General features: G+C 53.4%; 1 protein-coding gene across 2 annotated transcripts; it reads left to right on the plus strand.

Annotated features, from left to right (window-relative positions):
- The first annotated feature begins 1,077 nt into the window (after positions 1 to 1,077).
- On the plus strand, positions 1,078 to 25,286 carry WDTC1 (WD and tetratricopeptide repeats 1). 2 transcript variants are annotated; one of them, XM_064398145.1, is made up of 16 exons: positions 1,078 to 1,220; positions 6,874 to 7,018; positions 9,339 to 9,422; positions 10,385 to 10,431; positions 11,577 to 11,688; positions 12,109 to 12,296; positions 12,687 to 12,869; positions 13,156 to 13,250; positions 14,361 to 14,476; positions 15,532 to 15,607; positions 16,206 to 16,302; positions 17,590 to 17,763; positions 20,943 to 21,178; positions 21,552 to 21,720; positions 22,112 to 22,304; positions 22,418 to 25,286. In XM_064398145.1, exons 2-16 carry the CDS (start codon positions 6,911 to 6,913, stop codon positions 22,613 to 22,615), a joined length of 2,076 nt encoding a protein of 691 aa, XP_064254215.1. In that variant the 5' UTR covers positions 1,078 to 1,220; positions 6,874 to 6,910; the 3' UTR covers positions 22,616 to 25,286. The 2 variants fall into 2 exon arrangements, with proteins under 2 accessions (XP_064254215.1, XP_064254216.1); XM_064398146.1 differs by lacking the exon at positions 1,078 to 1,220 and adding an exon at positions 1,801 to 1,821.
- Positions 25,287 to 25,768: the final 482 nt, after the last annotated feature.

Raw genomic sequence — 25,768 nt, forward strand, 5'->3', positions numbered from 1 at the left:
TTATTTTCCCTCTTTCCTTCCTCAAAACTGGGCTCAAGGGCAGAATCCCCAGGCTGGCTCCAGGCTCGGCTGGCACGACAGAGGCTGCAGCCTGTGGGGTTTGGGGTGTTGGTTTTGTGTGTCCTGCTGGGGTTCTTCCGGGTGATTGTTGGCTTTTTTGGTGGGATCTGCTGGGATTTTTTTTTTTTTTTGTGTGTGATCTGGGTTTTTTTCGGTGGGATCTGCTGAAATTCCAAAAGGGTCAGGATGCCTCCCAGATGCAAGGTGCCCCCACAGGCAGCTGTGGCTGGTTTGACAGTGCCAAGTGCCTCCTGCAAACTGACATCAGGAACCTGGCCTGGTGACTTTTGTTTCCCAGAGATATTGGAAAGGACCAGGAGGGAAGAAATCCTTTTTTGGGTGCACGGGGAGGCCCTGGTTCAGGGTGCCCAGAGCTGCTGTGGCTGCCTGTGCATCCTTGGCAGTGCCCACGGCCGGGCTGGACAAAGCTTCGGGCAGCCTGGTGCAGCGGAGCTGTCCCTGCCGTGGTGCGTGAGGGACGGAATCTCCCCAGGACCATGGGCTGTCTGTTCTGCAGGCTGGCCGAGCTGAATGACCTCAGCCTGCACCTTCCTGGTTCCCCTGCAGGCCCTTCCCCATCCTGGCCGCCGTGGAGCGCTCCGAGCCGCTCAGGGGGCTCTGGGCGGCACGTTTGGGGCAGGTTTGGGGCAGGTTTGGGGCAGGTTTGGGGCAGGTTTGGGGCAGGTTTGGGGCAGGTTTGTGTCAGGGGCTCCGGCGGCCATCACTCCCCCTACGTGACTACATCTCCCAGCAGCCCGTTCGCGCCGCCGCGCTCCCGCCCCCTCCCCGCGATTGGCGGATCTCTCCTTGTCAGTTTCCTCCCTTCCCATTTGCTCCCTGAGCTGTCAGTTCCGCCGCGGCGGCAGGCAGGAAGGGGCGGAATTCACGAACGGGATTTACGCCGTTTGCGCGGGGCGTGGCGCCCCGTGGCGCGGGGGGGGCCGGTTGCGCAGTTGGCGTGGCGCATGCGCAGCGCGCGGCGGCGGGGGGCGCAGCGCGGCCCCGCACAGCTGGCGGGGGTCCCCAGGCCCGGGGGGCACGGCCGCGGCCCCTGCGCTGCGTCCCGCTCTGCGTCCCGCTCTGCGTCCCGCTCTGCCCCGCATGGACGGCGCCTCGCCGCCGCCGCCGCCCGCCGCGCTCGCGCCCGGCAGGCCTGACAGGTAACGGGCCGCGCGGGCCCCACCGCCCTGACAGGCGCCCCCCGCCCCCGGACCCCTTCCCTGCCCCGCGCCCCCGGTGCCCCCGTCCCTGGCAGCTGCACCCGCCCGGCCCCGTGTCCGCCAGCCGGCCCTGGTGCCCGTTCCCCGGTGCCCCGTTCCCCGGCTCCCTTCCCCGGTGCCCGTTCCCCCGTTCCCCAGCTCTCTTCCCCCGGTGCCCCTTCCCCCGGCTCCCTTCCCCCGGTGCCCGTTCCCCTGCCCCTTTCCCCGGCTCCCTTTCCCCGTTCCCTCCCCGGTCAGGCACACCCCGTCCCTTTCTCTCCCCGCCGCAGTTCCTGTGCTGCCAGCTGTGCCCCTGTAGCCCCTTCCCTGTCAGCAGCTGCCCTGCAGTCCCCTCCCCTCTCAGCTGCCCCCCGACCTCCCTTTCCTGACATTCCCCCGCCCCAGGCTCTGTCAGGTGTCCCCTCATCCCCTGGGGTGTCACCCCTTCCCTTCACTTTAAGGATCTCTCCTGTGTCCATCCTCCCACCCCAGCCCCTCACCCCCATTGTTCCCAGCCCCTGTTCCCCCAGCCCTGCACTGTCGCTGGTGCCACCCCTGCCAGGTACGGCTCCTGCTTGCTGCCTTGCTTTCCCCTCCCACCCTGGCCTGGCTTTCCTGTCCCCTTTGCTGCTGTGACCCTGCCCTGCTGGCTGTCCCCTGGTTCGAGCCTTCACAGGGAGCTCCGTGCCCTGCTGGGTGCCCTGCAGAGGGGCTCAGCCTCTGCTCCTGTGCCAGTTCAGCTCCCTGCTGGAGCTCCTGGCCCCTGTGGCCTGGGACGTTCCCTGTGCGGGCTGGGGCTGCTGCCATCTCCCCTTTTCCCCTGGATGTGTCAGCAGGGGTGAGGCAGGCTTGTGGGAGGGCTGAGCTGCGAGCAGCGTGTGGCCCGAGTGTGTCACAGTTTCCCTGGCAGTGCCCTGGGCTCCCATCTCACCCCTTCCCCTGGCTCCCTGCTCCAGCCATCTGTCCTGGGGGGCTGCTGCTCCCGACAGCTCCTTCAGCTGGAGAAAAACCTTCTTTTGACAAGGTGTCTGCTGCCAACCAGGGCATCCCCTCTTGGTTTTTCAGGTTTCCTAAAAAAAAAAATCCTATCTACACTTGTATATTTTAATTTGATCAGTGACCTCTCGTAAAGTCAAGGTAGAAAGGGCAGGGAAGTAAGTTGTGAGGATAAAGAAGCCTCTCAGGGCGGGTTCTGGGTGGTGTTTGGAGCGGTGAAATAGTTTGTAGGTGCTGAAGGGAAGGGTCTGAGGAATCTTCCCTTGGGATCAGCCTTGTGTCCAGGGGCTCTGGTGTGCAGAGTGCTGCTTTTTCCCAGTGACCTTGAGTTTGGAGCCTGAGACACCTGGGCACATGCGGGCAGTTAGGAATGGGATTGCTTGTTTGCAGGCGCTGGTTTCTGGGGTGCTGCTGCTCTGTGGAGCTCCTTGGGGCAGAGGGAGCTTTCCCAAAGGGTGCAGGTGCCCAGGCTGGGGCTGTGCCCCCTGTGCAGAGCCCACCACTGTGCTGCTGTGCACGGGAGGTGCTCAGGTGGTCCCAGGAGAGGGAAATACAGTCCAGCAAAGGAGCAATCCCCCACGTCCAGGCTGTGCTGGGAGCGTTTCATGTTAAATTGGTGTTAAATTGGTGTTAAATTGATGTTAAATTTGTGTTAGCAGTGTCGAGGTCTTGTTTCCAGGCTCGCAGTGAGTGTTCCTCTCCATGCCCTGGAGTACCCTTTGGAAGTGTACTTTCCCAGGAGCTTAAGGGGCTTTTCAGTGGCTGTCAGTGTAAACAGAGCCTGCCCAGTCTGGAGCCCGGGGGAGTCTGTGCCCTGTTAATTTTTGACAATTTTTTCTGTGGGTTTCAGCGTTGCGAAAGGTCCCTTTGTGCCCCGCAGTTCTGCGTGGCAGCGCTGCAGGTGCAGGAGCTGCAGGTGGGCTGATGCTCTGTGTGCCCCAGGCAGCGCTTTGAGGAGAGGCTGTCCCTGAGGAGGTGACAGCACTCCCTGGATCCCAGGTTTTTAGTCCTGTCCAGGGGTTCCAGGCAGCTTTGGAGCAGTGAGGGACGAGGGAAAGTTGTCCTTGAAGGGTGACAGAGGAACGTGCCCTGGTGTCATCCAAGAAATGACCCCAAGGAGGTCACGGGGCCATGGAATGGGGTGGTTGGAAGGGACCTCAGGGAAGGTTTTGTGGCAGTGGCAGCAGCACCTGCCACAGCCTGGGCTGTTCAAGGCCTGGCCTGGAGCAGAGGAGGCTTGGGGTTGTCTCTGGCTGCAGCCAAAGTGGAGCTGCTCCTGGAGCCAGCCCTGGCAGCAGCAGTGCAGGTTTGTCCTCAGTTGTCCCTCCCTCTGGGACTTCATCCCTCATTCCACCAGGGCTGGTTGTGCTGGGTTAGTTAAAAGCCAGAAGCTGCAAGAATGGGTTAGAGCAGAATTTGCACGGTGGTTTTGCCTAAAGAGGAACATTCTTTACCAGTTTCCATGGTGGAAGTTTCCAAGGAATTTCCAGTTCCTTTAGTGGTGACAGACTCTTTGGAGGGCCTTCATGTTTGGAAACCTTTGTGTCTGAGAAATTGGGAGGCACAGTTGATTTTTGTCTGATTTTTTATATATATATTTTGCAGTAGATCTACAAATCTTGAGAGATTTTGTTTTATTCCAGGGTCAGTTTGAAAGTGGAGGCTGGATCTATCCATACAGTAGTGGGGTCAATAGTCTTGAGTGTTAAGAACACTTAAATTTATTTGTTTATTTTTTATTTATTTAATATTTGAATGAGGTCACTGTCATATCCATGGGGGTGGGAGTCTGGGAATGTGATCAGTTGTGGCTAATGCTCAAAGTGTGATCTGGAATGAGAATTTGGGCTTCTTGGTCCTTTGTCTGTGATTCCGTGGTAATTTAAAGGTTTCCAGAGCCGTTGTAGTTGTGGAATACCTGTTGAGCAACAAAAAATAGCAAAGGGAAAGGAGGAAAGGCTCTTGGAGCCTTCTTGGCCCAGCAAAGGCACCAGGTCTGGGAGGCCTTTGAGCATTTTGCTGCACCAGTTCCCAAATCCAGCACTTTCCTGGAAAGGGAGACCTGAGGCTCCTGCATTCCTGTTGGACTGGGTTTTATCCAAGCCTGTTACCCAAGGTCTGATTTCCTGGGTGATTTTCCTCACCTGTGTTTTTTAAGAAGTAAAGTTAAGGTGTTCCACAAGGTAGAAGATGCTGGCACAGAGGAGTCTCTGTTGAAAAGCAGAGTTTTTAACAGTCTGTTAAGGAGTGGTGGGTTTGGATATTCTTTCTCTCTGTTTATGCAGAGGGGTTATGGGGTATTAATGGTTTTGCAGTGACTTATTTAGCTCTAAATTGGCCTCTTGGTGTGGGTTATTTATGGCTGCAGATGGGAGAGCTGGATCCTTCCATGCACATGCATTTTTCCACGTGTGTCCTTGAGGTTGTTTGGTGTTGTTGGAAGAGAAAGGAGCTGATTAGAAATTAACCATAACTAGAGGTAGGAAATGTGACAAAAAGAGTCCCAAAAGAGCGGTGGGGTGTTTGTCACTTGGGAGGTGACAGCCTGCCTGGCACAGGGGGTCCTAAGAGCCAAATCCAATTGCTCTCAGAGAGGGAGACAAGAAATCTGCCTGGCAGGGAAGGAGAGGAGGAAGCTGGATGGTGCTTGGGGAGGGGAGGCTGGGAATGTTGTAGGGAAGCTCTGAGAGGAGTGGAAGGCACTGAGGTGTGCTGGGATGGGGTCCCTGTGCCTTTTGGGGTGTGCTGGGATGTGGTCCCTGTGCCTTTTGGGGTGTGCTGGGATGGTGTCCCTGTGTCTTTTGGGGTGTGCTGGGATGGGGTCCCTGTGCCTTTTGGGGTGTGCTGGGATGGGGTCCCTGTGCCTTTTGGGGTGTGCTGGGATGGTGTCCCTGTGTCTTTTGAGGTGTGCTGGGATGGTGTCCCTGTGTCTTTTGAGGATGGGCTCAGGAGCAGCCTGGGGCTGTTCCCTCTCCTCCTGTCCCTGTTCCCTGGAGCACAGCCTGACCCCCCCAGCTGTCCCCTCCTGGCAGGAGCTGTGCAGAGCCACAAGGTCCCCCCTGATCCCCCTTTTCTCCAGGCTGAGCCCCTTCCCAGCTCCCTCAGCCCCTCCTGGGGCTCCAGCCCCTTCCCAGCTCTGTTCCCTTCCCTGGGCACGCTCCTGCTCCTCAGTCTCTCTCCTGGAGTTTGGGGAAGCAGCTCAGAAACCTCTCAGAGCTGCACCTGCCCTTGTGCCCAGATGCTGCTGCCTCCTCCCCTTCCTGAGGCAAGTTGTTGTTGTGGCTGCCCCGTCCCTGGCAGTGCCCAGGCCAGGCTGGACAGGGCTTGGAGCAGCCTGGGACAGTGGGAGGTGTCCCTGCCATGGCAGGGTGGCACAGGAGGGCCACTGGAAGCCCTCCCGTGGCAGCAGAGGATCAGATGAGGGTTGCCAGGACTCCTGTTTGTTGCAGTGTTTCTGTGAAATGCTCTTGTTTCAATGAATCAGCATTTCCTCATTTGGAAGAGGAAAATTTTGGCTTGTTCTGCTTGGAAATGTTTTTAAACTAGGAGGTTTCATAGGACAAAATGGGTGTTTGAAATTGCATTTTTATTCTTTTTGTTATTTTAAAGGGAACTGTAGGAATGCCTAAATGGGCCAGGCTGTGGGATGGAAACTGGGGGAATTGCAGCATTTCCCAGGGACTGACTGATCCTTTGCTAGGCAGCCTGTCCAGCTCAGGGCTGGGACCATCCCTCTGCAATTTGAATATTTTTTAGCAGAAGTAGCCAATTCCACGGGGTTTCAGTTATTTAGGTTAGTACATTAAACTCCATTAAGAGTGTACAAAACTCTTAATTTCTCCTGGAAATTCAGTTTTAACTGGTCACCTCTTTTCTCTTGCTGAGGTAATTAGGTGCTCAGTTGTGACCTCGTGGTTGGCTGTTTGATTTCCAAGGAATGTTTGTGCCCTTTTGGATATTTTAGGGTTGTTTGCTGATAATCCAGTGTAGTAAATGAGAGAGAAGATGTGGCCAAAAGCATCAATGCTGTGTTCATTCACAGTATAACCTTTGTTGGTTGTAGAGTTTGGGAAACATGACATTGGACATGGATGGTGGGAGGGAAGCCTGGGATAGGAAACTGCCCTGGGCTCCCAGGGTCTCTGCTGGGATAGAAACAGGGATTTTCCAGGCTGGTATACCCCTGGAATTCTGCTCATCCTGAATTTCTCCACAAACTGGGAACGGCCTTGAGTCAGACATTCATTCTTCCATTGTTCCTTCCCTGAGTTTCTTCAGGAGCCTTTATTCCAAACTTCCCAGCTCTTGGCCACCGCTGCTTCTGGGAGCTTGGTGTGTGTGAGTGCTGTGGTGTATGTAACGTGTGGTGTCCCTGCCGTGTCCCTGCCGTGTCCCTGCCGTGTCCTGCAGGTAATGGCACAGTGTGGGTGCTAACTGTGGTGTCCCTGCCGTGTCCCTGCCGTGTCCTGCAGGTAATGGCACAGTGTGAGTGCTAACTGTGGTGTCCCTGCCGTGTCCCTGCCGTGTCCCTGCCGTGTCCCTGCCGTGTCCTGCAGGTAATGGCACAGTGTGGGTGCTAACTGTGGTGTCCCTGCTGTGTCCCTGCCGTGTCCTGCAGGTAACTGGTGAGCGCCCTCGGTCCTGGCCCAGCTGGGATGCTTGGATGCACAGCAGCTCTTCCCACAGCTTCTCTTCGTCTGCCCCACTGCAAGAAGATGGCAAAAGCCAACATCACGAGGGACATCATCCACAGGCAGATCAAGGTGGGTGTGAGCCTGTTCACTGTGTTGGCTGGAGAGAGGGGAGTCAGAGCTGCAGTGGGGAAAGCTCCTGCTGCTGCCTTGACTTGGGAACGAGGTCTCTGTTACTTACATATTGATAAGCCCTGTAAGGAGCTTAGGAGAACAAACACACAGGACCTGTCACTGTCCCTAATGGAGAGCTGGGATGGAGTCTGGCATGACAGGAGCACAGTTCCTCTCCCTGGGCTGGTTTGCCATCAGCAGCTCTGTTCCTTCTGAGTTGAAGAGAGAAATAGAGCTGCTGGTGTTTGGGCACCTCAAAGGCCCTTAGCCAGCTTCCCTCTCTGCTTTCTGTGTTCTCCCCGTGTGATCTTGCCATCAGAGGTATTTCTGACTGTAGTAAAGCTAATGATCTCTGTCACAGCCTCTCTGTCTCCTTTTCTTTAGAGAGTGCTGTGTTGCTTCCTTTGTGTAGGGAAAAAAAATTTGTGCAGTGGTGGGATCAGTCATCTGATGGCTGCTTTGGTGGAATATCAACGTGAAAGGACTGGCTGCAGCAGACACAATAGGCAATTATTGCTGGGACTCAGAGGCCTGAAATCATTTGCAGCTTTGCTGATAATCAGCATTCAGGAAAGGGATCTGTGAGTGGCCAGAATAAGGAACTGGGAGCTCGAGTGCTCACTTTGCAGTTTGGTACCAAAGCCTGTAATTCAATCCATGTGCAAAGATTTGTTTTGCTGCCCTAACAAGGAAGGGCTGGTTGTGTGGTTTGAGCCTTAGCCTGGGACTGTCTCGGGCTGTCTGCTCTGTCAGACTTTGACGTGTGACCTTGGGAAGATTGCTAAGTCAGGCAGTTCCTTGTAGGAAAAGCAGTATCCTACCCCACAGCCCTCACAAAGCCACTGAGGCTGCAGTAGCACAGATTTATACCTGCAGCACCTTGCTTGGGCCTTGCAGTGCTTTAGGAATGCTCTGCACAGAAGCACATCAAGGGGTTTGAAGTCTGTCGTGGAAGCTCCTACAAAAAGCCTGGTTTGTTTTGCCTCCAATCCTTTTATGTCTGTCTCCATTTTGTCTTCAAATAGCTTTTGGTGTGTGGAGTTCATTACTGAACACTGGGCTGGGAAGGGAATTCAGCTCTTCTGTTCTGCTCTGGGACTGCTGATGTGCTCTGGGCACCACCAGGGTGGTGTTTTGGGCACCACCAGGGTGATTTTGACATTGGTGTTGCCATCTCTAAATGCTGATGACAAAGGATTAAGTTGATGAGTGTGGCATGAGTGAGACCACAGCTGGGTCAAGTCCTAGGGAAGAATCTCCATTTAGATGTTCCATCCAAAATCTGCCTGGCATTCTCTCTCCTTCATTCCTGCCTCTGCAGTTGGCCTTCTTTCATCAGAGCCATCTGCTGATGCATCTGTGAGCCCTGTGAGATCACAGGGGAAACAACTGTCCTGCTTTCCTTCACCTTCATTTGTACTGACGCATTCTGTGGCAGCTGCTGCCATCCCTCTGGAGCAGCCTGTGCACTGCAGCTCTGCTCCCTGCCCAGCCCTGAAGGCAGCAGGCCAGCTCCACTGCAGCCCTTCACCCCGTGCTGCTGCTGCCTGGGGACAGGCTCTGCAATGGCACAGTGCTCCTGGGCAGCTCTGCTCCAGTGCTGCTGTGCTCAGGATGGAGGTTCTGCTGAAATCCTTGCCAAGGGATAACAGCAGGCATTCCCAGGTTCTTCCATATCTTGTGGTTCAGGCCCCAGGTGGGGTCAGCTCACTCTGCCTCAGTGTGGGCCTCCCAGAGCTGGTTTTGGCTCCCCAGCTGGAGCCTGGCACTGAGTTACACAGCATTTTAAATCAGGTCAGGGGCAAAGATTAAGATCTGCCCACTTGGAGATGTTCAGAGGATGGGAAGGCTGGAAAGGGAATTGTCACAAGGATGTGTAGTGATGGGACAAGGGGGAATGGCCTTGAGCTGAAGGAGGACAGGGTTAGATGGGATATTGGGAAGAAATTTTCTGTGAGGGTGGTGAGGCCCTGGCACAGGGTGCCCAGAGCAGCTGTGGCTGCCCCTGGATCCCTGGCAGTGCCCAAGGCCAGGCTGGACAGGGCTGGGAGCAGCTGGGACAGTGGAAGGTGTCCCTGCCATGGCAGGGGTGGCACTGGGTGGGCTTTGGGGTCCCTTCCAACCCAAACCATTCTGGGATTCTGTGACTCCCTACAACAGTACAGGACCTGTGGACCCCCCAGTAGCTGGTGTGATTTTTAACCTTGAAGAATGTTCTCTGGAGGGGCAGGAGGGGTGTTTTTTTGCCGTGCTCAGTTGGTGCCTTTTGCTCCTGCAGGAGAGGGGAGCGCTGGGCTTCGAGCGCCACTACCACGTCACCGACCCCTTCATCCGCCGCCTGGGGCTGGAGGCTGAGCTGCAGGTGAGTGTCCAGGGGCAAACCAGCTCCTTGGAGTGCACCTTCTGGCCGGTCAGCACTGATTTCGTGGTCCCCCAAACTGCAGTAGAGCCAGGAGTAGCTCAGTGAGAGCTGGCATGAGCTTTCTGCACTGCCTGCTGCACCTTCAGGAGAGCCTTTAACAGAGTGGGCACCACCTAATCTCAGCACTGGTGCCTGAAGAAGACAACTGTCAGCTGTTCAACGTGCTCAGCTCTAATGGGATGCCTAAGGAATTGTAGTGCACTCTGACATACCACAGAAAATATTTTAAGATTATGCAGAATATTCTGAGTTGGAAGGGACCCACAGGGATTGTTGAAGTCTTGGTCAAACCCACAACCTTGGCATTATCAACACCCTGCTCCACCCAACCGAGCCAACCTCTAATAATCTTGGTTTGGGGGAGAAAAGGATTATTTTGCCCCCTTTTTAGTCACATCTCCCACATCAAATGCTGCTCAACACTCCCCCACTTCTGGTGCAGTCATTGGTTAATGTGGATGAAGATGGATGATGGAGTCACCCAGCAGCAAGGTGCTTCTAACAGAGCTATCAAAAGTGCATTTTCCCTGTGTTCCCAGAGTGCCTGTACATGTAATTTGTCAGCCTAGCCAAGGGCTTTGGAAGCAAAGTCACCTTTCCGTGTGTACAGCAGGATTTCAGCTGTAGCCCCTGAGAGTAAACTGCCATTTTATTCAACACTACCTTTTTCTATTTGTTTCATTTTGCCTTTTCTACCCCAACTGCTCTAGCATGTCTGTCTTTTCTGGATGTGCCTATCTACCAAGTGTGTGGAGTTCTTTGCAGCGTTGGAATAAAAAAAACCCTGCTTTTATTGGAAGAAGTTATTTGTGAGGTGCTCACTGTGTCCTTGTCTTAGGACAGCTCTGTTTGATACATCTGAAGTTTGACTAATGCCATCTTCCCTTGCCTCCTTCCCTCAGGGTCACTCTGGGTGTGTCAACTGTCTGGAATGGAATGAAAAAGGAGAGTAAGTATGTGGCTTCATTTGGGGAATCAGCAAAGCCATAACCCCAGGTTTTCCCAAGAGCAGGATCTAGGTCATGTTATCATAAGCAGCTGCTTCCCATTTCTAGTAAAGTGGAGCTCAAGCTCAAATTTTGAGCTGTAGTAAAGCTCACGCTTCAAAAGAGGCTTTATTTTGTTAAATATATCTGGATATTATTAGAAATGCCCCTTTAGTGAGTTCAGAAGGGAAATGGTCAGACTAAGAAGTGGAGATAGAAGGCTGCTTCTCTTCTCTTAAGTGGTATTATGGATTATAATGGATCTTTAGGATTTGCCCAGCTGGTGGTGACATTTCCCCACCCCCTTCACCATGCTGTTAAAAGCTGCTGCTGGGGGACAGATATCCAAGGGAAGGAGGTAGAGAATTCACCCCTCTGCAATTTTAGAGGGACACGAAAGAGCAACTTCCAGTAACCAAGTGGAATGAAGAGTTTCTGTGTGAGAAATGAGTGGATTGGAGGAAGAGTGGGTATTTTTTCTGCACGTGCCTCTTACAACATCCAAAGTCTGCCCTCTGATACTCTTCAGAATTATTTACCAGTGAAAATTTCATGTGTTTGAAAGAGAATGGCTATGAAGAAATCTAAGTTTAAAAGAGCTGAGAGTTGCAGATGTCAGATTCCTTTGGTGCAGATGCAGATGGATGGACAAGGCCAAGAGCACCTTGCAATGACTTTAAAAGCAGTTTGTGGTTCACGCCATGAGCCCTGGGACTGCCTGGGCACCTCTGGAGCCTGGGAATGAGTGCCTTGGCCAGGCTTCAGAGCTGATGTGGAGCAGCTAACACAGCCAGGGTGGCAGGGAGGGTGGAGGCCCTGCATTTTGCTGCTGAGCCAACACTCCTGTTTTCCCTTTGCGATGCGGGTGAGCTGCTTCAGTCAGCTGTGTTTCTGTGGGATTGCTTTTGGTCTGCTTTAGCTCCTAGACCTGGCTGGAGGGATGGGTGCACGGTGAGCAGCAAGAACAGGGAGCTGAGGGAGGAGAGGAAATGGGCTGGTTAGGGCTGAATTAACTTAATGGATGTCTGTGGTCAAACAGCTCCACAGGCCTGGGCACGGTGTGGAACAGAAGAATTCATGGTGCATATTTGTCTCCTGTTCCTTTTAGCTTACTGGCCTCTGGCTCTGATGACCAGCATACCATTGTGTGGGATCCTCTGCACCACAAGAAACTCCTTTCTATGCACACAGGACACACTGCAAACATCTTCTCTGTCAAGGTATGTGCTTGGAAGGAATGAGCAGCTAACAGAAACAGCAACTGAGCAGTAAAAGGATAGATCCTTGCTAGGAAACATTTTCTTGCAAAGTTTCCCTCCCCCCCCCCAAAAAAAAATTTTAATATTTCTAATTAAGGGGGAAAGGATTAAATCTAATGTTGCACTTAGTTTATGCAATCCCAGGGTTATTCTCAGTGAATTGGAAGGAAATGGTTGTAGCAAAGTGGGGTGTGTGATGAAGACACTCTTGTGTCCTGCTGCAGCTGGGGACTCTTGAGTGTGCACACCGACCTGTGTAATGGGGAATAACATGGGTTAGCCCCTTTCCTGAAGCAGAATCCCTGCTCTGTGGCTGGCAGGGTGTCCCTGGGAGCAGCCCCAGTGTTTCTCCAGGCTGAGTGTCCAACCCCTCTCCCGCAGTTCTTGCCGCACTCGGGGGATCGGATCCTCATCACGGGAGCTGCAGATTCCAAGGTGCACGTCCATGACCTGACTGTCAAGGAGACTGTGCACATGTTTGGAGATCACACCAACAGAGTGAAGCGGATTGCCACGGCTCCCATGTGGCCAAACACCTTCTGGAGTGCAGCAGAGGATGGCTTAATCAGGTACAGAGTTCCAGCTGCTTTGGTTTTGGGAGCCATCACAATGTGTGCTGTGCACAGACCTGAAGAGAGGCTGTCTCTGTACTAAACAGCTTAAGCTCATCTCTGCCTTTCCTAAAACTGGAAAGATTTATCTTGTAGAGTCATGAATACTCTCCTTAGCTCCTCCATTTTCCTCACTGGTGGAAAGGGAGGCCAGGAAAGGAACAGGCCATGACTTGGGAGTTTAATTTGGAACTTGAATAAATCTGTGCACATTATGCATCTGCTTTTAATGATTATCCTGGTACTGAGGCCCAGTGAGTGTTGTCCCAGCTCAGGACGCTGCACGAATCTCTTCCTGCTGCTTCTGTTCCCCTGTGATCTGTGTGCCTCACTGCCACCCCTTTGCAGGCAGTACGACCTGCGGGAGAACAGCAAACGTTCCGAGGTCCTGATAGACCTGACCGAGTACTGTGGGCAGCTGGTGGAGGCCAAGTGCCTGACAGTGAACCCCCAGGACAACAATTACCTGGCCGTGGGGGCCAGCGGGCCCTTCGTGCGGCTCTACGACATCCGCATGATCCACAACCACAGGTAACAGCCCCTGCCTCACCTGCCTCCTGGGGCACACTCCTCTGCAGGCATCTGCTCAGGGCTCTGCTGGGGAGAGGGGCTTGCAGGGATCCAGCACTCGCCTCTTTGTGGGGAGTTTCACTCTGTTTTTTCTGTCACCCAAAGTCTTTTGGTTGAGTTCCCCGGGGTGGTGTGAGGCTGGTCCCCCCATGGCTGTGTGGGCAGCAGGCCGTGTCCTCGTGGGTGGGCAGGAAAAGCCAGTGTAGATGAGGCCGTGGTTGTCATAAGGCTGTTCTGTCTCTGGTAGGAAAAGCATGAAGCAGAGTCCCTCAGCTGGGGTGCACACGTTCTGTGACCGGCAGAAGCCCCTCCCGGACGGGGCAGCTCAGTACTACGTGGCAGGTATGGGCACTGGGGGCACTGGGTGGCACTGGGGGGCTTCACTGCCTGCACAAAGAGCTCTGCCTGTCACACACCAACCCCTGCCCAGGGCATCTCTTCCGTGGGATGTTCCATGGAATTGCAGGTTGCTTCACTGGGGAGGTGAGCCAGCCTTGCTGCTTTTTGTCCAGCATGAATGTGTTTTTGTCACTCCTGCTGGAAAGTGGAGGATTGGGTATAAGCTGGGCTCTATAGGCTTTCCTGGAGCTGGTCCCAGCAAAGCTGCCATGCAAAATCTTTTTGGCACAGAAGTGACTTGTCCTCATCCTGCAGATAAAGAATCAGTGATGCAGTATCTGAGCAATCTAGATGACATTTTTTCCAGTGCTCATTATTTACTATCTTTCACCCCAAAATGTTTGGCTTTTTTTTTTTTTACAATATCTCAGACCAGCATGTTCAGCAGACCAGTTCTGACAGTCCTGCTCCTGATGATTCCCACTAGAGGATTCCTCAGGTCCCCTGAATTGGTCATGCAACACATCTGCTGTCTGAAGAACAGAACCTGTGTGTGAGCTGAATATTTAGGAGCTTTGGTTTCCTTGTGCTGAGGGCTTTATTAAGGAAACCTAATTAGGGGCTTGAGGATGGAGGTATTTGCAGATGGCCACAAATCACAAAAGCCAAATCCCAGTGAATCCCCAAAACTGAGATTTGCTGGGTTCTGGAGGCTCATTGTTAACAAGGCAGTGCTGATTCTTGTCTTCATGTGGGGTGGCTGTGCAAAATTGGAATCATGGAATCATAGAATGGTTTGGGTTGGAAGGGACCTTAAAACACACCTTGTTCCACCCCATGCCATGGGCAGGGACACCTTCCAGTAGAGCAGGTTGCTCCAAGGCCCATCCAGCCAGGCCTTGGACACTTGCAGGGATGGGGCCTCAGTAGCCAGAAGCTGTGGAAAGGCACCTGTGCCTGCTCTGGTTCCTCGTGGAAGGGGAACAGCAGGAAATGGAAAATCCCGGAGGTGCTTGTGCTCCATGGCTCTGCTCCTGTAAAAGGGAGCAGCTGGGTAGGACAAAGACAACATTGAGAGTTAAGCCAATAATTGTGGACTTGTCCTCTGCACAGGGCACCTGCCAGTGAAGCTCCCAGACTACAACAACCGGCTGAGGGTCCTGGTGGCCACGTACGTCACCTTCAGCCCCGATGGCACCGAGCTCCTGGTCAACATGGGAGGGGAGCAGGTGAGGAGGCAGGAAAGCCTCACACTGGGGCACTGGGCATGGTTGTGTGCTATTGAAAACAGCTACAGCAACTTCTCTGTGGGTGGTGTGATTGATTTCAAACTGCTTTCTGATTAATTCAGACTAAATACTTGGGATTAGGGATATGTTTGTTACGCTGTCACTGATCAAAGTTAAACCACGTTCTGTTGTGGTTTTCCAATTCACATTTCACTCTCTGGAAGAGGGGAAAGAAAATAAACAAAACCAGTTCTGGAACTGACCTTTGTTGACCTAGAAAGGATTTCATAACTCATTCTTGAAACATCAAACTGCTTCTGTAATAGAATGTAGTGAATAAGGAACTTGGAGAAGCAAAGGCCTTCACCTGGAATATTGATTGCTTTAATTTTAAGCTCTGGGTGTTATTCATGGATCTTTTGTAAAGCCTATCAGTGGAATGAGAAAATCCTCTGACAGCATTAATCAGCGTGGATTAGACAGGACCTTTGCTTGTGGGCAGGTTGCACTGTGCTTGTCCTCTCCAGCTCTTTCTCACATGTGCACTCGCTCCCTTTAGGAGAGGGTGAGCTGTGGGCCTGGCCTGGGCTGTCCATTCCTGTCCCAGCTCAGCTGGAAATTAGGATTTCACAGAGCTGCCCTGGGAGTTTCTTGGGAATACTGGTTTCATTTTACGGAGACTTTTCCTCAGTGTCTTGCCTCTTTTCTGTCAATAGGCGTTCGGTTTCTTCATTATCGTGGTGGTAATTGAAATACCTTAGTTGCCTAATTGAAATATGAAGCTTTCTAAGCAGGTTGGTCAGTGGTCAGGTCATCTTTTAAACTCTGCAGGTTCCTGTTTCTCAGTGTTGTTCTCTCTGAACTGGGCTGGACTGGGGCACACCCAATTGCTGCTGCCATCCCTTGTGTGTCCACCTACAAAAAACATTCCCAGTGAGAAAATTGGAAATAGCAAACACAAACAGGGAACTGTGTACCTACTGAGCCCTCTTTTATTTCTGACTTGAGCATCTCTGCTTTGCAGGCTTGTCTCATGCTCTTTTTGCTTTCCTCAGGTCTATTTGTTTGATCTGACATACAAACAGCGGCCATACACTTTTCTCCTCCCAAAGAAGTGCCACACTTCAGGGGGTAAGTGTGATGCTGGCACAAAGGGAGCACGCAGCACAGGGGAGTTCTGTACTGCACAATTCATTTTCAGGGTGCAGGAGGAGACTGCAGCAGGCTGTGGGTGTTGCTGGGCTGCTTCTGCAGTGCAGTTCATAGCCTGGTGCCAAAATCCTTCTGCAGTGAGACAAAACATGAGGGCAGAAGTGACCTGTGGAGAGGGGGATGTGTGAATTGAGAGTGCCTGAAGGATTGAGTTGAGTGTGCTCAAGGATTAAGCAGACTGTTCAGTGCTTGAGGCCCTGGTATCTTCCCTGACCATTCCAGGATTCCATGATACTCTAACCATGGCCTGAAATCAGTCAAAGGTAATTCCTTTAGCACTTGGTTCTGTGTGTGTCTGGTTTTCTAATCTAGAATTGTATTGCAAAGGACACTGCAGAGATTTGTAAATATGAGGACAAATCTAATCCAAGTTTGGAGCAGGTGGAATCATGGAAGTTTTGTTTCTGCTCTGAATGGGGCTGTCATGTTGGGTTGGCCCTGCTGTAAAATAAACCCTGAGTTTGTATAACTACATTGATACTTAGCATGGTTGTGTATCTCTTCTTCTAACCCTCAGAAGTGCAGAATGGAAAAACCTCTACCAATGGAGTGTCCAATGGGATCCATCTGCACAGCAACGGCTTCCGCCTGGCCGAGGGACGGGCACACGTGAGGTGAGGGCACAGCTGCCCCTCCTGGGGCCTTCCACGCCTTTGTCCTCTGCCTCTCACAGGGTGAGGTGCTGCCAGAAAGGTGGGAACTGCAGATCCCTTGCCCTGCTCCTGGTTTGCCAAGTGCCTCTGTCCCTGGGGCTGTGTTGGCCTCTCGTGGGCTGTGAACAGGAGTCAGACCAGGCTGTGAACAGGAGTCAGACCAGGCAAGGGCATCTTAAGATGAATTAAGGTGGACAAAACTAAGCAATGATTTTTCAGGCCTGGAAGCAAAGTGTCCTGAGTGGTGGTTGCTTCCTGGCCTGCAGGAACTGTGTGTTGATGGTGGCAGGTGAAGGAACCTTGCTTCCCTCTGCCATTTTCTGGGCACTTTCCTGCTGCAGACTGAACTGAAGTGGCCAGAATTGTCCTGTGACAACACTGGAACACTACTGCCATTCCTAGCATGGGAGCTAGGACTGGATGGAGCCTCTTCTATTGCTCCTGCTGATTTCTTTCTTTAAAACAAAATGCATTTGGGGTGAAGGAGCAGCAGCACATCTTGGTGGCTGTTTTTCCTCCAGCTGATGAGACTTGGTTCAAAGTCAAGACACTTATTTAATACCATATATGGGTAATCTGGGTTCCTCAGAGTCACTTTGGGGACTGTTTCAGCTCCTCTCCTCTAGGTGGCCCCTCCACCACGGCAGCAGGAACGGGGCTGGAATTTTGGGCTGCAGAGCATGGGCCTGGTGAGCTCAGATGCTTCTGCGTGTGCATTGTTGTGCCTTGCTGAAAGAGCACTGGAAACGTTGTTTATGCAGTCGAAACAAAGACCTATTGGTGAAGTCTGGGGCTTAAAATACCCACTGCTCAATTTGGAGTGTGTCTCTGTAGATGAAGAAAAATTGGAAACAGACAAATGATGGTCACACTGATGTAGTGAGGCTGCCAGAGGGTGGGGGCCTGGCACGGGGTGCCCAGAGAAGCTCTGGCTGCCCTGGAAGTGTCCAAGGCCAGGTTGGATGGGGTTTTTGGAGCACCCTGGGGTAGTGGGAGTGTCCCTGCCCATGACAGGGGTGGAACTGGATGGGCTTTAAAGTCTCTTCCAGCCCAGACTATTCTGGGATTCTGTGGTCAAAACCAAACTTTCCTCTTAAAGTTCTTCGGGTCCAGAGTGCCTTCTGCCTTTTTCTGAATCTTTTATTAGGAAGTTCAGCAAACATTAGCTAAGCTGGAGCTAAGCACTGCAGACTGAGCTGGAGCAGAGGATGTACAACTTACCTGTGCTGCTCCCTTGTTCCCCTGCAGCCCCCAGGTGGAGTTGCCCCCGTACCTGGAGAGGATCAAGCAGCAAGCCAACGAGGCCTTTGCCTGCCAGCTGTGGACACAGGCCATCCAGCTGTACAGCAAAGCTGTGCAGAAGGCCCCCAACAACGCCATGCTCTACGGGAACAGAGCTGCTGCCTACATGAAGCGCAAGTGGTAAGGGCCAGTGTCACTGCAGGGGGCTCCCAAGGGCCACCTTGGTCACGGGCTGGTGTCCCTCTGCCAGGCGGGGCTGGGGATATCACACTGAAGCACCTCTGGCACAAAGGGCTGGCCCAGCAGTCTGTGCTGCACAAATTCTGGGGAGGCACAGCTGGTAAGCAGCCATTGTTCTACCTGCTGATGGGCTGTGTGAAATCCTGATCCTTTCCTGTTTGAAAAGCAACCCAAAATTCACATCTGATTCACAGCATTCTGGATGTCTCCAAGGGTGTCTGTGTTTCTTTGGGTGGTTCTGATTTGCATTAAAGAAGGGCTCTTAAATCTGCTGTCAACACATGACGTAATGGTGGCTGTGCTTTATAACATCCCATGACAGGAGGTTGTTTCAGGGCTGCTGGGGTGGCTTTGGTTGCTGCTTTATCCAAGAACCTCACTCTGCAGACAGTCAGACCTGGTGGTTCCTGTGTTACCCCAGTGAACCACACTCCTCTGACTGGAAACAAACCTCTGGGAGGGGTCTGGGGAGGTGGCAGATCCTCGCAGCCTGGAGAGGATTCTGCCCTGCTGGTTGCAAAACACCCTGTCAGCCTCTGCAGCAGGTAATGGCTGCTCTGACCAGTGGCCAGAGCTGCATCTGCAAGATACAGCTGAGTTATTTTAGTGCCTGTCCCCTTGAGCAGAGTAAGACTGAGTACCATGACTTGCCATTAACATATTTAAAATAGCTGTGGTCCTTCATCTCCATTTGCTTTGTGAGGATATCCTTCTCCTCTCCCTGCTGAAATCCCCAGTATGAGTTCTGCTCTCTTCTTGCCAAGATAAAGAGCAGCCAGCAGTTGTTGTGACTGTTGGTAACTGGCCTACTGGCTGTTTTGCAATAGCAGAGATTTGGGAGCTGCCTCAAAAAGACCTCAGTGTTCAGAAGGAGAAGAACAATAGGTTGGGATTAAGGGATGGAACACAGAAGCTGAGTGCTGATCTCATGAATGACATTTTTCTTATAGGAATCGTTTTTCCCGAAGGGTGTTGGCACATCTGAACCTTTCAGTGTGTCAGCTACTGCTCTGCCACAGTTTTGGGTAGCAGGAAGATGTGGAAAACATACACACAGTGGGTTTCTGTGGCATGCAGGGGGTAGGATTTAAGTAGCACTGAGCTGATACCTTCCAGGTGCAGGAAAGGGGAAGGTGGCCGGGGTGTCACTGAGCAGGGGGAGAGGCAGACAGTGACCCCGGCTGAACCACCACGTGTCTCTGAGGAGTTCTTGATGTCTGGAGCAGGAACAGGTACAGGCCACCCTCAGAACCCTGCAGGTTCTGCTTTGGCCTCATTTTCTGAATAACAGAGCAAGAGAAAAGGAAGGTCTGTAATTTCCTAACCTCCCCTTGTTCATCTCCCTTAAGATGCTGCTCATATTTTCCAGCATTTTTAAGGCTGTCCTTTGAAATTTTGCTCCTAAAAGCCAGCTGCATCCCCCTCTGGGTTGGCTTTCAGCAGTCCACGTTGGCAGTACTGAGCTGATTCCTGGTTTTGCACAAGCTGAGTCAATGCTGTAACAAAGGGAGAAGTCAGAGCCTGCTTTCCATCCCACCATGTCCATTTTCACACCAGTCTGTTGGGCTGCCAGTGCTGGTGGTTGAGCTTGAAGGATGTTTGAGGGTGGTAAAGCAGTTTAAAAGCCCAGTCAGGTGTGCAAGTAACTGTGTGACACCTGTCTGTCATCCTAACAGGTAACTTGCATTCCCACTTTCTGTGAGTAACAATGGCCTGTAGCTGCTTGTCCTGAATGCAAAGGCAGCCCTGCAGAGCCCTGTTCTGCTGCAGATCTGGGCTGGGCTGTGCTGGGGAGTGGCACTGCCCACCTGGACACGAGGGGGCTGCAGGGTGAATGGTTTGCAAACATCTCCTGCAAGATTTGGAGCTCCCCTTCCCAAGCCCAGACACTGGGGCACCTCTTCCCTGTTCCACCCGTGCATGAGGAGGAGCTTCTTTGCTGTGGGGGTGACACAGCACTGGGACAGGCTGGACACAGAGGGCGTGGAGTCTCCTTTACTGGAGATACTCAAAAACTGGACACAGTCCTGACCAGGGAAGGTGTCCTGCATGACCTGCAGTTGTCCCTTCCAACCTGAGCCTTCCCGTGGTTCCCTGACAGAGGTTTCACATGATCTGAAATTGTTGCTCTGTGAATTCACCTTGGGAGTGTTTTGGACGTTGGTAGGTGCTGTGCTCAGAATCCTGGAATGGTTTGGGTTGGAAGGGGCCTTAAAGCCCAGCTCATTCTATTCCCTTCCACTCCCCCAGGTTGCTCCAAGCCCTGTCCAGCCTGGCCTTGGACACTTCCAGGGATGGGGGAGTCACAGTGGGGCATACAGGTTACAGATATGAAACATTAACATTATTATTATTATTATTGCTATTATTAGCCATCAAATGGAGCCTTGTTCAGGCAGCTTGTGGTGTCTGTGCCGTTGGGGCTCAGTGCTGGAGCCCCAGGTGTGTCTGCCCTGCCAGCCTGAGCTCAACAAATCCCTGCTGCTTCCAGGGCACAGCCAGACAGCCTCACTGCCTGCCCTGAGCTCAGGGAACTCGGGCTGTACTGACAGGGTCCAGACACCAGAACGGTCCTTCTGCCCTAACACTCACTTCTAAAACTCCACCGTGTTTTCCTGCGAAGGTGAGGGAAGGTTCCTGCTGCATTTACTGTCTGTCCCTTTGTGGGGGAGTCCTGAGCTGCTGGCGGGAGCTGTGCCGTGTGTCCACACAGGGGCACGATTGAGCTGTGACAGGGAGCCCGCCTGGCACGGGAGGGCTCTGCTCCTGCCCAGAGGGCTGCTGCATCCTCCATCTTCAAAGGACTTCCCGAAATGTGCTGCAGCAGGGAGCTCTGCTCTCTCGGATTTAAAATGGCAGGTCAGGGCTGGCGGGGCAGCCTGCTGTGGTCACATCCCAGAGCTGCCTGTGGGCGTCTGCTGAGGCCCTGGGGAGGCTGGGCTGGGTCAGGTGGTGCCCCCGAGTCACAGCAAACGCTGTTAGTGAGCTCCTGGGGTGTGGGATTGTGTGCAGAGCTGGAAACAGCAAGCTGTGGAGTGAAACGAGGGCTGGGAAACAGCAGTGGAAAATGTTTGCTGTTGCTGCTTGGGCTGGCTAATGCTCCGCTCTGCTCTCCTCAGGGATGGCGACCATTACGATGCCCTGAGGGACTGCTTGAAGGCCATATCCCTAAATCCATGCCACCTGAAGGCCCATTTCCGCCTCGCCCGCTGCCTCTTTGAACTCAAGTACGTGGCAGAAGCACTGGAGTGTCTGGATGACTTTAAGGGGAAGTTTCCAGAACAAGCACACAGCAGTGCCTGCGATGCACTAGACAGGGACATCAATGCTGCCCTCTTCTCCAAGAGTGATAACGGTGAGTGCTGCTGCTCCTGGCCTTCTCCAAGGTTACGCTGAAATCTAATGAGCACACAAGGACTTTCCTCCTTAAACTGCCCCTCTGAAGTAAAGCTCCAACTTCAGAGAGAGATTGATTGTTGCTGTGCACAAAAACTGGCCTGAGCCTGTTCTTTCCCTGTGCCTGCTCCTGGTTTGCTCTTGAGTGAGAGCGTGATAAAAGGAGTCTGATGTAGCCAGGAGATAATCTGGAAGGAAGGAAGCTCATGCTCTGAGCCCTGCTTCCTGCTGGAATCGTCCTTAACTCTTCTCTCAGGCTGCTGGGGTCTCCTGGGGTGTGTTTTGCTTAGAACTCCCCCGGTGGTGCTGAGGGAAATGTGTTGTCCTTGCAGCTGAAGACAAGAAGGGGGGTGGCCCCATCCGGCTGCGAGCCACGGGCCGCAAGGACTCCATCTCTGAGGATGAGATGGTGCTGAGGGAGCGCAGCTACGACTACAAATTCCGGTACTGCGGCCACTGCAACACCACCACGGACATCAAGGAGGCCAATTTCTTTGGCAGGTATGCTGGCAGCTGGTGGCAGGGGTGCAGGACAGCTGTGAGCAGCTGTTCTGTGGAAGCCTCACGTGTAGCCCCACGTTAGTGTTCGTGAAATGACACGGACACTGGTTTGGAGGGTGGGGATGAGCTGACAGGAGCCCTCCTCCCACGCTGCTGCATGAGCAGCTGATGAGGAGCAGATCACAGAGGAGCTGGTTGGGCTAGCAGTTCAGAGATGCATTTGGGATTGAAAACAGGGCTCCTGGGGATGCAGGGAGCCAGCACGGGGAGCTTTATCTGGATGTGCCAGTGTGAGGGGTGTCAGCCTGCTGGTGATAGAAGCCTGTGAGGTTCTCAGCCTGCTGGAGCCTGGTTCTGGAGCGTGACCCCAGGCTCTGCTCCTCTGCCCTAGCAACGCCCAGTACATCGTCAGCGGCTCGGACGACGGCTCCTTCTTCATCTGGGAGAAGGAAACCACCAACCTGGTGCGTGTGCTGCAGGGAGACGAGTCCATTGTGAACTGTCTGCAGCCTCATCCCAGCTACTGCTTCCTGGCCACCAGCGGCATCGACCCGGTCGTGCGGCTCTGGAACCCCAGGCCGGAGGTAAGAGCTGCAGCCAGAGCCGCCCTGGCTGGCTTCTCCCTCTGGGAGCTCCCAGGCAGCAGCAGCAGCAGCAGCCCCTCCTTGCTGCTGAGTGCTGTCCCCGTGTCTTGCAGAGTGAGACCCTCAACGGGCGCGTGGTGGTGGACATGGAAGGTGCTTCCCAAGCCAACCAGCGGCGGATGAACGCCGACCCGCTGGAGGTGATGCTGCTCAACATGGGCTACAGGATCACAGGACTGACCAGCGGCGGGGCTGGAGGCTCAGATGATGAAGACAGCTCGGAGGGGCAGGTCCAGTGCCGGCCCAGCTAAAACAGAACTGCCTCTCCTTCCTCTAAATGTTTGGCTGAAAGGGAACCGAGTTTCCTTGGTCCTGAACTTTCTCTGGTGAATGACTGCACTGTTTCGCACTATGCACAGGGTAGGACAAGCTGGCAGGGGCAGGAGCGGCCGTCTCTAAACCACCACCTCCTCCTCCTCCTCCTCTTCCATGGCAGTGCAGTCCGGGGTTTGCCTTTAGTGGAATTTAGTCCCAACAGGGGTCTTTGAGTTGTCTGTGAGCAGTGTAACTGGTGATTATTTTTCCAGAGCTGCTGTATGATCTGGTACAGGGGCTGTTGCCTGCATTGCAGGGGGGATGTTAAATTCCTGAATAAAATACAAACCTAGGGCAGGGGTTATGGAATGAATTTACTGCAGTGACTTTGAAAGCTTGACTGTGCTACCAGCCTGTCTAGAGGCCCCCAGTTTATGGTTGTTGGCCATGAAACACCTGTTTTGTCCCATAACATCTTTCTCCTGGCTTCCATCTCAGACACGTCAGCAGATGTAGCTGTGCTGTATTGAGGACTGGAGGTTGCCTGTCTTGTGCCCCTGTGGTAGCTGAGGGGTCAGTGAGGGCACTGGGTGTGTGCAGCCCCACGGGGCAGAACGAGCTTGCCCAGTTCTGATAGTCCCTCCTGTGGTCCCTGAGCCCGGGCAGGGAGGTGACAGCAATGGGCACAGGCTGGATCAGAGGCCCAGGACTTGTGTAGCTAAAGCTGCTGAGGAAAAGGGCAGGTGACAGCACCTCTGCATTGCCCAAGGTGTGTGGCTGTGTTGGCTTTCTCCTCTCCGTGTCACCTGTGCAGGAGCTGAGGCTGTTGTCACCGTGTGAGTGATACAGCTACAGTCTGGGGTTGTCAGAAGCAGCGTTTTTGTGCAGCCAGCTGCTCTGTCTTGGCCAAAGTGGGCCTTCCCTGCCTCTTTGTTGGTGTAACATCAGACGGATTCGTGGTCCTCTCAGGAACCCTCCTTCCTCTCCCCACTCCCCACGCCCTGGCTGGCTGCACAGCCAGAGCACACCTGGAAACACAGCACTGTACTTCCATTCCTCCCCCTCCTGTAACACCCAGCCCTGTTTTCCCCTCTTGCAGTTGCCAAACACTTAATACCCCACAGATCTTACACAGCTGTGCTACAACCACCTCTGGAGGTTGTTTTTTCTAGGACTATCAACTAAGACCAAAGAGCCCCTGGAGATCTGAACCGCTCTGCGCTGTCTCGTGTCTCTTCCTGCCGAAGGCCTGACCACGTTAGCCTTGGTCCCAGGGGTGTGAGGTGTGTGTCTGGGAGCGTGTGCGCATGTGTGTGTGCTGTTCTTCCATGTGGTGCAATCCCTGGTCTTCCTGTTGCTGCCGTGGAAAGATGAGAGGCCTCCCTTTCCTCCCTGGCTGCCAGGCGCTGCTGAGCGCAGCTGCCGAGCCAGGGCTGCCTCTGCCTTCCAGAACAATCCTGGGCTTGAGCAGCGACACAGGGCAGCTGGCAGCACCTCCCCGAGGCTGCAGCTCCTGCCGAGGGAGGGCTGGGGGCCGGGGTGCCCCAGGCACTGCTGCTCTGGCCCAGGGTGGAGCTCGGGAGCCCCGCGGGGAGCAGCCCCGTGCCCTGCCCGGCTGCGGGGCAGGGTCAGCAGAGCTCACCTGGGCCAGGTGTCCCTCAGCTCCTGGGGCAGCTGGGTTTGTTGTCAGCACCTGTGACTGTTGAGCTCACCTGGCTGTGGGCACGGCCAGGTGCACCCCCGGCGTTTGCAGCTCTTCCAAACCCAGAGGCAGCAGAAAATTCTCCTCACTTGGGTGGCTTTCTGACATGGTCTGCCCTTTCCTTTTTTTGCTTAAGGCTTCCTACTAGACGTGTCCTCTTCTTTTTTTTTTTTTCCTTTCCTTCTCCTCCCACTCAAACTTTTTTTTCAGCTTTCAGTAGACAACGTCTGCAGACTTTGATTTTTAAACTGAGAGACTGAGATGGAAAGCTCTGAAGAGAACAGACCTCTCCCTCCCCATTCACCTTTTGCTGTGGCAGCTATTTTTTGGGTTTTTTTTACCCTTGTGAGACAGTGCAGCTCTTTTACCTGCCAGTTGCAGTGTGAAAGCAACCAGATTCCCTGCCTCTGCAGTGGGTTGCTGTTTTTAATGGCTGCTTTGGTTAAAAAAAAAAAAAAAGAAGATTAATAATAATAGGAGAGAAGGGGAGAGAAAAATCTTTCTGCCTCTAGCCCCTTTTCCCCTTGCTGTGGGCAGATTACCTGCTTGTCGCTTGTTAACAAGGAATTTGTATTTATTGGTGAAGGAAAAAAAACATGCTGGGGAAGTCAGGAGAAGATGTTGCTTTATTGACCTCTGCTGTTTACTTCAACCCCCTCTTTGGGAAAGCTTCTTCCTGCTCTTTCTGGTTAACTCTTTCTAGCCTGGGATATGCAGGGATGCCTCCTTTATTTTTGTATTCTAGCAATGGGCTCTCCGTTAGGAGACTCTAGGATTCTCTTAGTGTTGCAGTGACCATTGCTTCTCGCTTTTTTGAGTACTAAAGACGATCATCTCGTAACTTTGCCCCTGCAGTTGTAGAGGTAACACACGAGCCTTACTGCCCTCATTAGAAGGAGCAGAAATCTTGTTTCTCTGGTCCCTGGAAGAGAAAGGGTTAAGCGATTAAACAATTCTTTGTTCTAGCTCTTTCTTGGTGTCGTTTTTTTGGGGGGGATCCTGGTGGTTTTGTTCTACCTTTCTGCTCTGTGGGGGTGGGTCTGCTTGGGCCAGGTGCTGTCAGATCTGCAGAGCACAGAGGCTCCAAAAAGCTGCGTGGGACGGGGCTGGGGGGCCCAGGAGCTGTGCTGGCCACCACAGTCAGTGCTGGGTTAATTTACCCGGGTTTGGGAGCTCAGAGCTGCAGTGGAGCGAGGCTCTGGGGCTGGGGTGGGGAGGGAGCACATCCTGCCCATCCTGCAGAGCTGCTGAGGGTCCTGTCAGACAGCAGAGCTCTGCCAGCCTGGGGAGGGCCCTGCTGAGCCCAGGGCCACGGCGAGGCTCAGAGCTGCCCCAGCCCACCCTGCCCTGAGCTGGGGGCACCCCTGAGTCTCCCTTCCCAGGGCCCTGCCGAGGTGCTCCTGTCAGCACAGCACATTCCCTGCTTTACATGGAGCACCCACCGCCA

The sequence above is a fragment of the Passer domesticus genome, chromosome 24 (genome assembly GCF_036417665.1).
Source record: "Passer domesticus isolate bPasDom1 chromosome 24, bPasDom1.hap1, whole genome shotgun sequence".
NCBI lineage: Eukaryota > Metazoa > Chordata > Aves > Passeriformes > Passeridae > Passer > Passer domesticus.